A 13,139-nucleotide genomic window follows, 5' to 3' on the forward strand; every position below is an offset into this window, starting at 1 on the left:
TCGGATGAGATATCAATTCTTGAATGATAGCCTAATTCCATATGTTGAGAAAGATATATTTGACAGTGTTGATAAGGAGATGGTCATGCAATAATTCCTCAATATGAAGCCCCGCCAAGGACAATAGTAAATGTAATTTTTTTTCTTTTTGTTACAATTTTGACTAGAAAGATAGAATATGAATGTTATGTACAATTAGTTTTTATTTGGCCCAGCCTAATAGAAATTCCTGGATTCGCCCCTATTTGTAACTATACTCCTATTAAGTTATAACCTCCTCATAGTAATAAAATTAGTTTGATTCGACCATTAAGATTATCAATGTTTTAAAACCCAACCCGGGATGACTTTGCCGAGTCCCGGGTTGACCGGTTTAATCGCTTTGACCGTCGGTTAAACCGGTTGGCAAAAACTTTTAAAACTTAGCAAATACACCCCTAAAAGTTTGTTACATCCCTATAGGTTTGAAATTTATCAAACACACCCTAAATACAAATCAGTCATCGACTGCTTGGCGGCGGCGACACCCCAGATGCAACCCCAATCGTCCCTTGAACCTATTCCCCTTAAAATATACCCAAGATCTGGCCGAAATAGGTTCAATTTCGGCCAAATCTCACTGACACTGACGTTGGTATTCTAGGCCAGATCTCATCGACGCCGGCATTGAAAACCCTCCCCATCACCCAAAAATTACTCACCTCTTCCTCGCTACCAAAACCCACCTCACCCCACCCTCGTTAGCCTCGCCAATTGCCGGCAAAAGCCGGTTGTTGCCGCTGACTGTTTTGTTCGATTTTTGGTCGATTTACTCACCGAAAATCAACGCCGTCACCACCATTGTATTTAGCGGCAGTTTCTCTTCAAAAGCCCCAACATCCCGACTAGCAATTGTTCGCCGATCATCCTCCCAAATCGTAGGGTTTTGGATGAGTTGAAAAAACATAAACCCGGCCCGTTGAAGCTTCTAGGTCTCAGTTCAATCGGTTAAACTGGCCGAGCCGGGCCGGGCTGGGTTTTAAAATAATGATGATTATAGAGAAGTTTTACTATATATATATTCATAAATTATGATATAGTTTTCCGTGTTAGGATTAAGACACTTTGAATTATTGTATTTTGGAAATGACTTAATTTAGATATAATAGGAACCATTCAAATAAAATATTCAAGAATTGACAATTTGTGCAAAACTTACCTAACCCAATTTGAAAACGAATAATAGCTTATATGCTTTTTGGCACAATCTATTACTTCGATTAATGGAAAATGCTTTGCCTTTATAGTGAAGTTTTCATGCATTGAATTTCCATCAACTTTCACTTTTGACTAAAAATGTATCTATTGAGTACAAACTATTGCTACAGTTAGTGGAAATTTGGTTGCTTTTATATTGAAATTTTCATTGAATTTCCATGTAAATTCATTGTTTGACTAGAAATTAAAAGATAAATACCCATAATATATGAAACACAACATCGAGTCCGGAGTTAGCTCTAGTAATATTCTGCAATTCAACTTGTATATTTTCCTATATGAAACCCAAAATATATATAAAAAAAAAAAAAAAAAAAAAATTAAATGTAGGAGACAATATATCTTAAAAGAAAGAGTTATATAAATTGAACATGTGTCAATTGATTGACTCAAAACCAGAAATAACCTATATGGTTAACTAAAATCTTGCTTTCCCTTATCCATCTTCTGATTCCTATTTTAAGCATGCGAAAATCCGGTTCTCTAGTTTGACTAATTATTCTCCAATTTCTTAGACTAATGGAATCCTGAAAAGATATTACCCTTTCACAAAAACTTAAACATATAATGAATCATAAAAGTAATTAACCAGCATTCTGTTTCTCTTCAACTCATCTCTTTGAGAATCCACTATGGTTTCAGAAGATCAACAACTTCACGTAATGTTCCTTCCTTACGTGGCACCAGGTCACATGATGCCAATGGTGGACATGGCCAGGTTATTTGCTGCAAATGGCATCAGGGTCACCATTTTAACTACTACAAAGAATGCTCTTTCTTTTCAGAATTCCATCGCTCGAGATGTTCGATTCGGGCAGAAAATTTCCCTCGAGATCCTTCGTTTCCCTTCTGTAGAAGCCGGCCTACCTGAAGGCTGTGAAAATTTGTACGATGCTACATCACCAGAAATGCACAAAAGGTTCTTTCGCGCCCTGGAACTACTCCGACCGGAATTTGAACATCTCTTTCGTCGAAACCATCCTCATTGTATTGTTTCTGACAATCTATATACATGGACATTTCAACTTGCAAATGAACTCGGCATTCCAAGGCTTGCTTTTAGTGGCAGTGGATTCTTTAATCTTTGTATCTCGCATAACATTGATCGGTATAAGCCTCATGATGATATCAAACTGGAAACCGAAGTTTTTATCGTTCCAGGCTTGCCGGACAAAGTGAAACTCACAAGATCACAGCTTCCGGATATTGTTAAAACCAAAAACGAATTCTCTTCTTTGTTTGAAGAGATCAAGAAAGCAGAGAGGGACAGCTTCGGGGTGTTGGTTAACAGCTTTTATGATTTGGAGGCAGGTTATGTCGATCATTTTAGGAAAGATATCGGAATCAGGGCGTGGTCTATAGGCCCTGTGTCAATGTTTAATAGAGATACAGATGATAAAATTGAAAGAGGGGGCAATAGTTGTGTATCTAAACACAGTTGCCTGAGTTGGCTTGGTTCCAGGGAAGCCAATTCAGTTCTCTACATCTGTTTCGGAAGCTTGACAAGATTCAGCAAAGCCCAAATTAGAGAAATAGCTTGCGCACTTGAAGAATCAGGACATTCCTTTATTTGGGTCGTCGGAAAAGTTTCAGACTCTAAAGATTGTGATTTCTGGTTACCAGAGAGATTCCAGGAAAATGTAAGTGGAAAAGGACTGATTATATGTGGCTGGGCACCGCAAATTTTAATACTTGAGCATCCGGCCATTGGAGGATTCTTAACACACTGTGGTTGGAACTCAATTGTGGAAGGGGTGAGTGCTGGTGTACCAATGGTTACTTGGCCTGTTTTCGCGGAGCAATTCTACAATGAGAAGCTGGTAACACAAGTGATTAAATTTGGAGTTCCGGTAGGCAATGAGTTTTGGAAGATTTGGGCGACGGATGAATCACCTTTGATAGAGAGAGATAAGATCAAGAAGGCTATTTGTGCAGTTATGAGTAATGAAGATGAAGCATTAGAGATGAGGAATAAAGCGGATCGCCTCGGGGAATTGGCAAAGAAAGCTGTTGAAGAAGGGGGGTCATCTTACAATGGCATGAAGGATCTAATTCAGGAAATCAAAATGTACAAAAAGGCGTGAGAATTGGAAAGTATAGAATTAACTATCAGCTATTAATAGCATATCATATCATTTATAAACAGCATTTGTTGCAGTTAACAATCGAATATAAGAACTTAACTTGAAGGTAAACCAAGGTCAAAGAGAAGCGCAAGTAGAAAACTTATCCATTGGTTTTGTTAACCTTAGGCATTCAAAATTTGGGAAGACTTCATCCATGTCGCTATCTGCGAATTCCAGTGAAACATGCATTCTTCAGGGAATTCCAGTGAAAGAATCCAATAAGATGCCTCAACTTTGGCAACTTGGTAGAGAAAAAGAAAGATGATACCCGTCTAAATGCAAAGTTTGTAACCTCTGCAAGTTAGCAATTGATGGTAAATTTTCCGCAGCTACAGATCTTAAGTTCTTAACCTTAAATATATAAAGTAAATCACCGTTCTTATAATCTCTTTAGGAGTAATAGAAGTCTCAACTTCGAGCACTCTTAGAAATCTAAATTATATTTTCTAATTTTCGGCTAAATAGGAGAAGAAGTGGAAAGACCCTTCGAGGGTTTCAATATATACTTTCTTTTACAAGCATGTTTTTGATTTAAAGCATGTTCATTCCATTGAAAGTTTATTAAACACTTTGCTTATCCAAATTTTATTTTACGGGTTTGAACACCTATCAATATCAATGAATCTTTGTTTATTTTATATGATTTAAAAAATCAGTATTTTATTTGAATAAAAGTCAGCAAGTTAAAGTGAGTAAGATTAATTCTATTAATAGCCAGTAAAGGTTAATAATAATATTAACGAAATCAGTTTGTGAAACTTTAATGGACTGAGGATAACTTTGTTGTAGAAACGTTAGAAGTTTTAGACTTAAAAGCAATGTTTTTAAACTCAGACCCACCTTGACTCGGTCAAGAGGCCGGGTCCCAACGTTGGCCAGTCCGACCAGCTGGACCGCAACGTCAGCATATCCAACAGGTTTGAAATCCAGTAAACACACCCCTGAGAAATTTTTATCAATGCCTGCAGGTTTGAAATCCAGCAAACACACCCCTGCAAAATTCCCATTAGTCCTTGCAGGTTTAAAATCCAGCAAACACACCCTTAAAAAATCACACATTAGTCCTGCAGGTTTGAATCCAGAAAATACACCTCTAAGGATTTACACATCAGTCCCTTCAGGTTTGAAATCCAGTAAACACACCCCGAGAATGTAACCAGACCGAATTAGGGGCCGGTCCAGTCTGACTAGCTGGTTTGGTCTGGGTTTTAAAACGGTGCTTAAAGGTTATTTCCCATAATCAATTACTAAGAATGGTGAAGCCAATATATTTTCCCTTGGACCATGCTAATGCCTGCAAGCACTTAAGATTGTTAAACATTCAAGCACTTCGTAACTTGATTATGCCTTGGGATAATGAATAAATTTCTGTTATCAATTTATATAGTTGCTAGGAAAACCAATCAAATATATTGTTGTAATATGTTAATTTGATGGGGTGTCCGCAGCTTGGTTAAATAAATTATCAGGATAATGAATATGTTACTTTACGGAAGAATCCAACTTAGGAAAATTGTTGTAAACCACTTGCATTCTGACCTCAAAAATATTGNCACCTTTTGTTTAGCAAGGCTCTCTTCCGCCAAGCTCAACATTTTAAAACGAAGAGCTTTACCATTCTCCTCATCAATAAGGTTTCTATTAAAAGGATCAACGACCAATTTGTCTTGAACTTCCAAGAGTGATTCCCTAGCCTCCTTAACTCTCTCCAAGATACACCAACATTCCTTACGATTAAGTATCCTAATTAAGTTCTCTTTTAAGTTTCTTGAGTTTTGTCACTAGCTGGTACATGGGGTTGTCGTCCACATTTTCTCTCCAAACCAACTCTACAATTTCCAAGAATCTAATGTCATGGGCCCAAAAATTGAAGAACTTAAAATGGGCTTTCCTAACCTTTCTTGGAGTACCATAATCAACCCTGGCTGGACTATGGTTGGAAATAGGGGTGAGCACGGGTAGAGGATAGAATTGGAACCTACTTGGAATTGACATTGTGCGGGTAGGTTCTGATTCCATTTTATTGGAACTGACACTGGGCGGTTCCAGTTTCGGTTCCTACAGGTTTCAGAACTGGAACCAGAACCAGAATCGAGGAAAAGAACCTGAAGTGGGTACCCGGCTTGGAACCTGTTTGTGCTTTGGTTTTGATTAAAATTTTTTACGTGAATTGTAATGAATTGATTGAATTCAAGTGTTGCCTAGAGATTAAAGGATTTATGAGTCACATTGGACACAAATGAATGAGTAATCAAAAGTTCAAAACTACTAAATGTAGGTTTTCTTAATTTGCTATGGGTGTATTTGTAAACTTTTAAGATATTTTTGTCATTTTCTAAAATAATAGGGGGGTAATTGATTTTTTATAGAGTACCTGGGTAAGGAATGAAACTTGAAATTCAGGCTCCAGTTCCTTGAATTTAAGAACTGGAACTAACAGGTTCCAGTTCTGGTTCCTTTTTTTGGAAACCTGTACTGTGTGGTTCCAGTTCCTCTGAAAAATACATAGTACCCGGAATCGCTCACCCCTAGTCAGAAACACCCAGGGGGGTGGAAAAAATCTCCTGAATTAGGAAAAGAAAAGGCCCATAATGGGTGGGAAAGGTCGTTTTGCCAAACCTTGGGTGGGAAAATGTCTTTCTCCCTTATTTTTATTATTTTTCTTCTTGGTATCCTTATTAATATTCACTCTATATATANAACCAAACACATCTTCTAAATATTCACAGTAATCTTTAAGGTGATATTCCTTTCTGTTAATATAATATACCCCTATAATAAAACATTATGGGTCCGTTTGTTTTGTTATTTTGGATATGATTTTTGAAATAGTATTAGAGATTTGGGTTGGGTTATTATTACGAGAATAAGATTTGAATAATAGAGTGTTTGGTAGAGTATTTTGACCTTGTTATTTGTGCTGAATAAATTGTTAAATATTTGTTTGATATATTTTTTATAAATGATTTATTAATATAATATTTTGGTGCATTTTGTTAAAATCATTTATTATTATAACTTAAAAACTTATTAATTTACATTTTAATAATATTAAACATTAGATTGGTAATTTCGTAACCACTAAATATTAAAAAAAAAAAAAAAAAAACTCATATTAATTTTAAGTACTAATCCAACTATTTAAAAACACCACATTAATACATATATGACAAAGCTACTAATTATCAACCTTTAGAATCGTTTGTACATATATACTCCATTAACAATTATGAACTAGTCATATGTGTTGCCCACAGTTCAGTCGTCATGTTGTCTTTATGTAAAATAAGCAGGGAGCTGTGCGCTAGAATGGTTCGGATCGGCCTAACTGAGCTTCGCCAGAGGTTGAATGCAGGTGGAAGAGAAGTTGTAACGGTGGTTGGTGTTTGGAAGAAGAGGGATTGAAGAAATAAAGAAGAAGACGAAAGAAATAAAGAATAAAAAAGGGCAGATGGTAGGTGGAAGAGAGACTTGTCACGGTGGTTAAGGGAGAGAGACTGAAGAAATAAAGAGGAAGAAGAAGAAAGGAAGAAAGGAAGAAAGAAGTAAAATAAAAAATAAAAAATTGCAGATGTAGACCCCACCAACATAACTATCAAATATGATAGGAGTAGTATTTATTGAATACAATTTCTTAAATAATAAAACAAACACAAATTTCAAAAATTGTATCCCAAATACTGATAGAAATAGTAACCCAAACGCATCCTATATGATCCAAACGGCCCCTTAAGGATTTCGATGATGAAGTCCTAATTCACCGAGTCATAAAGCTTTCATCAGATCAACTTTCAAGGCACATTTCTTACTCTTGGCTGATTTCCTCCCATAGTGGCGCACAAACTCTTGGTAAAGAAGAATGTTGTCTCCAATCTTTCTACCTTTAACAAAAGCAGCTTATGCTCGATCAACAAAGCTTAGGAGTGCATCCTTGATTCTATTTGCAATAATCTTCGAGATGCATATATAGATTATGTTGCAACAAGAAATTGGTCTAAAGTCATGACAAGTGGATGAGTTTTTCACATTCCGCATGAGGCTAGAATGGGACAATATTTCCTTTGGATCTTCCCGATCTAACCAAAATATCTTGGATAGCCTCCACCATCCTTCCACGATGCTCCAAGCTTGTTTAAAAAACGGGGCACCAGATCCATCGGGGGCGGGTGCTTTATATTACCAGCTCGAAAAAAGTTTTTCTTATCCTCTTCCCTAGTACTTTCACTCTATCCATAACATCTAAATCATCTTAATCCTGCATATACGAGTAATAGCTAGGTATATTCAAGGACCTTCACATTATGTTTTATGAGGTCACTCTCCCAGTCTGAAGAGATTTTGGTAGAAAACGCCACAAGTCAAACTCCTCATATTTCAGGCATGACCCGTAGTCAATAACCATTGCTCAAGAACCAAAGAGTGAAGATGTAATGTTCCCCTATTTCTTTCCTCATCTGATGGGTTTAAAATACGAAATGCCCATGTTTTGGTCTCCTTCCGTTACGTCATTAACCCTCACCTTTTGTTTAGCCACGGCGTACTCTTCCGCCAAAGTCTCAACATTTGTAAACGTATAGCTTTGTACATTACTCCTCATCAGGTAAGTTTCTATTAAAAGGGAGTCAACGACCATTTTTGGGAGCTGAACTTCCAAGAGTGATTCCCTATCCGTCCGGTAACTCTCGCCAGAAACACCAACATTCCAGTAAGCTATCCTAATAATAGAGTTCTCCTTTTAAGTTTCTTGATTTTGTACTAGCTGTACATGTGGTGTCGATCCCACATTTTCCTCTCCAAACCAACTCACAATTCCAGAACATACTCGTCTGGCCCAAAAAATTGAAGAAGCTAAAGGGCTTGTCTAACCTTGGTCTTGGTAGTACCATAATCACAGCCCTGGCTGACCTATGGTTGTACAGAGTAATGGTAGGGTCGTTTAAGCAACAAAAGGGTAGAGAAAGGAATAGAAGTGGAACCTACCTGTGGAATATAAACAATTTGGGAGTGCGGGTAGTTTCTGATTCATAGGTATTGATCATCTGGACTGCCTGGTGCGTTCCAGTTTCGGTTCTAGCACGTGTTGTCAGAACTCTGGGAACCGAGAACCCAGAATCGAGGCAGAAGAACCTGCAAGTGGTACCCCGAACTTGGACCTGTTTGTGCTATTGTGTTTTGATTAAAATTTTATTAACGTGAATTGTATGAATTTGATTGAATTCAATGTTGCCAGATATAAAGGATTTATGTAGTCACATGGACAACAAATGATGAGTACTCAAAGAGTGTGCAAACTACTAAAAGCTAAGGTTTGGCTTAAGTTTGCTATGGTAGTATTGTAAACTTTATAGATATATATTTGGTCATTTTCATGACAAATATAGGGGGTAAAAAATTAATTTGTTTTAGAAGTACCTTGTGTAGGCAGGTGAAAACTTTACAGTCCATCTCGGCTCCAGTTTCGATTGAATTTAGAACCGTGTAACTCCACATGTTCTCAGTTCGTGGGTTCCTTTTGTTATTCAGAACCGTTACTGTGATGGTGTTCCGAGGTTCCTTGGGGGGGAAAATTACGTAGATATCCCGTAAATCGCATCCCCCCTGAGTGTACCACTGGAGTCATCAACAACCCATGGGGCGGGTGGAGAAAAAAATCTCCTGATTGAGGCAAAAGAAAAGGCCCATAATGTGGTGAGAAGACGGCGATTTTGGAGCGCAAACCTTGGGATGTGAGAAATGTTTCTTTCCCACTTGATATTTATAATTAGTTTTTTCCTTCTTGGTATCCGTATTAATAGTCAACTCTATAAATATAAATTAATACACATACTTGTAATCATACTAAATCGGTAGGAGAGTTACCAAAGCCTTGGGTGGGAATGGTGTCCTTATCAAATAGTCACAAGACAGTCTCTTGAATTCACGAAGTACAGTGACTAAATGTAAGTATAGTATATGGTGTATTGTGTGTTTGGTTGGAGTACTTGATACTGTAATGTTTCTTGATTAACTTGGGAATTGTAAGTTTGCACTTGTCCAGTAATTAGTAATTCTAAACGTATGCTTCGCTCTGTAAAACTTATCAAACACAAGTAATAATAATCTGAAATTAGCCTACATCTTTTTAGTTTTTAACGATTATTGGTAGGTATCTTAGTTGTATTACAACTTAATTATCACCTTCTTAAGGTAAAATTTTTTGGACAATAAGGCATCATTGTTTAAAAAACATATTTACATTAATCTAGCCTTACAATTTGTAATCCTTGATTAATTAAGTTTTGATAACATTAATGCCCTTACTCACTTACAATAAATATGGTAGATACTACCACCGCCCCACACCCCAATTGGCCGGCAAGAATTGCCAACCACCATTGAGTCGAAAAGCGGAATGGGGGGGAAAAAAAGGCCGAACGCTGGAGTGTGCCAGATAATTTCCTTAGTTCTTGGCCAATAAAATAAGGTTGTATAGATCTTGCGTAAATGAATGACTAAGTCTAATTCGTAAATTCTGTTGTGGTTGAGCGTGCAGTGCGGTGTTATACGAATGTGTACCAAGGCACACTCTGGGATCAAAGTCTAAATTAATCAGCCTCAATACTGGGGTGGTCAAAACGATCATATTGCGACGCTCCTAGTGTATTTTCAGTGACTTTCGAATGGTGGGGTGGCCCGCAGATGACTTAGGGTGAAGGGGTGATTTACAAATTAAAGTTTTAATAAGCTGTGTTTTAGAAATTTGAAAGTTGGGGTAAAAAAAATTCAACAATTATATAAAAATAATATTATATGAATATTTAAAATGAGGGCAATTAGTAAATTTAGATACATACTCTATAATTTATTCCCAACTACCCAACGACATTTCACCCTAAAGATTCATAAATAATCTCAAGGTAATGTAATTTTTTATTAATTAACATTCTCAACTAATCTAAACCTTTCTTGAACCAAATCACACCATCTATGACGTGAATTGTTCGTAAAACAAAAGATGGTTTAATTTTGTCAGGCTGCACGTTATCAAAGGCTCTGCTTTTGCATGAATAGTAATTCATCGTAGCATATAATATGAAAAATTCTAAAATATTCCAAAGCCACTGCCACTTATAAAGATTGATTCAATTTCCACTCAGCAAAAAGTTGAAGTTGAACTTGAATAACTTTGTTTGTGATGGTGTTGCAGAGTCTTGTAATAACTTGGTGAGCACAATGGGGCAGTATATCTACTTTTCACAATAAGTCTCAAAACTACATTATGTAAAATTTAGTTTGAACGTTCTTGTACTGTGTGAACCTGGACGCGAAGGCCAGCAATTACTGGTATATTAATTAATGTTTGATCATTTGATTGACTATATTACTGAGTTGTTTGATATTCAGATGATATCTCCTATTTGTTTAAATCGTTCTTGTACTGTGTGAATACTTGATTCTATTATGCATGACTTGGTTTTGCACCTTTAATATGACTGGCAACTGGTGAGTAGGTATAGTGCCATGCATGGTATAATCACCAGATACACCAATGATTAAAATTTGATTATGGGAAATAGATTAACATCTTATGTAGCACAACTTTTGTTTGTGAATGGGAGTGAGATATGTGTTCTTAACAACACAACTTATAGTAATACAAACTGTACACACTAAATATCTCAACGGTTTTGGCATTGCTGGACATCAGCCTTACTGTTGGAATTGCCGACGAAATATAAATTAAAAACTTTGACAAAGTGTTAGAGAAATTATTTAAACGGCATTCCGCCGACAATTTCTGACCCAGAATGATAAATGCCAAAGCCAACCAAAAAAGAAGACAATGGTCATTGAATGTAACATTACTGTATCTCTTTCTCAACATTACAGATATATGTCAGAATATATATTAATTATTCTTTATTATTACATGTTTTATTTCTAATTAGGTAAAAGTTGACGACCGAGGCAATTTTTTATTTTTGTCAAGGATTTGGTTGTTCGCTAATTTTGTGTACCAAACAATTAAAAGCTCCAGCTCCCTTAAAGGTAAAAACCAGGTAATTGGAACACTATTCTCTGGAATCTCATGACACAAAACATACATATACAATAAACTAATTAAATATAGTTTTGTTCTTTCAAATATTTATATAGATGATCTCACTCAACTTAATTAGTTTCTTGAGATTATATTGCTCAGTTTTTTTTTTTTTTTTTTAGATACTACAGTATTAAACCAATACTTATCTCTGTGAGTAAATGACTTTTTTCACCCAAAAAAAATGGTTTAATGACACCTTTTTATACCAATATTTTTTTAAATACTATTTACTATTCGACTTTATGTTCTATTAATAATTTTTCGTTAATTCATTGAAAGACAAAATGCCTTTTATTATCTGAATTAATTTTTTTTATGCCATATTTATCAATGAGTCATACTAATATACCACTTTTTAAATATGAGGGTGCGTTTGTTTCCCTATTTTGCCATATCCTATTCTATCATTTCCAAAAAGCATTTGTTTCTCTATTTTGAAAAAACTATTATGTTTTTCAATATTTTTAAACCCCCTAAGTTTGTTAATTTAACTAAACACCCAAAAAAAAAGTTTAGAAATTGACAAAAGCACCCCCACCCACCCACATTACTAGATTTCGGTCACCCTCCGATGGTTGGTGGCCGTTGTCAGTATTTAATGGGTGGGGTGAAAGTGTTTTTGTTAATTTTTAATATTTATATAGGGGTGGTTTTAGTAAATTAACAAACCTAAGAGGTGTTTTTGTTATTTTCAAATCATACCTCGTAATAACTACCAACTCTTACTTTTTTCAAAAAAAATAATCCAAATACTAAAACAAAGGCACCCGAATTTTTTTATATGCCCCCTATAATGTGAATACCATTTATACCTCTAGTTTTTTAAAAATAATGTTAATATAAAATATAAAATATGAAATTTTTTCTTTTCTTTCTTTTCTTTTCGTTTTCTTCCATCGCCCTCCTCTTCTTCTCGTCTCGTTACTTTCTTCTTTACTTTCATTTACATTTTCTTCTCTTTTCTTATATCAGTTCTTCTCATTTTCTTTTTATTTTTTTAATCACTTTCTTCTCAGTTCTTCAGCCCCTACCCAGTTTAGTTCACTGCTCATTGCCAAACAAGGGCTATGGGTAGCATAGTTGTTTGCCTCTCTAACCAAATTCTTCGAACCGACTTCCTGACAAGATTTTACCTATAATATGAACAAGATTAGAAAAGCAAATGGGTTTAATTTTTTATTTATTTGAAAGAAATTAAGACAAAAAAATGGGAATTAGTGAGAAGAAAAGTGTTGGCAACGAAGAGATAATTTCCACAGAAAGTGAGAAGATTTTTTTTAGTGGTTGAGCTTGAGCCAATTTTGTTTCAGACCGTTAAAAACACTAGAAAATGCCATAGCCCTTGTTGTGAGGATGAGCAGGATAAGTAAACTTGGGTAGGGGTAGATTTGATCACTTTCTTCTCAGGAGAGATTTGAGATTTGATTAAACATTTTAGATTTTTTTATTCACTTTTTCATTCAGATTTGATTAATTTGTTTAATCACTTTACAAAGAAAATACGTGGCAACCATTAACCCTATAATTATCCAACTTCAATTTAAATTTTAATTTTGTATGCAAAATATTAATCGACCATCATGCCCTTATTTATAACAAACTTTTGACCATCTTATCCTTCTTCACAATAAAATTTATTAATGGAATTGTGCTTTGACTAATAAAATGGTATT

At 35.5% G+C, this 13,139-nt stretch overlaps 1 protein-coding gene across 1 annotated transcript; it reads left to right on the top strand.

The window, feature by feature from the left end:
* Nucleotides 1-1,889: 1,889 nt before the first annotated feature.
* On the top strand, nucleotides 1,890-3,341 carry LOC116127147 (scopoletin glucosyltransferase-like). The gene has a single exon (XM_031412808.1). The coding sequence runs from the start codon at nucleotides 1,890-1,892 to the stop codon at nucleotides 3,339-3,341; it is 1,452 nt and encodes a 483-aa protein (XP_031268668.1).
* The last annotated feature ends 9,798 nt before the right edge of the window (nucleotides 3,342-13,139 follow it).

This window comes from Pistacia vera, unplaced genomic scaffold, assembly GCF_008641045.1.
Source record: "Pistacia vera cultivar Batoury unplaced genomic scaffold, PisVer_v2 Contig189, whole genome shotgun sequence".
Classification (NCBI taxonomy): Eukaryota; Viridiplantae; Streptophyta; class Magnoliopsida; order Sapindales; family Anacardiaceae; genus Pistacia; species Pistacia vera.

Bases quoted from the DNA above. Each gene is read 5' to 3' on its own strand.
- LOC116127147 (XM_031412808.1), top strand. From the start codon at position 1,890: ATGGTTTCAGAAGATCAACAACTTCACGTAATGTTCCTTCCTTACGTG.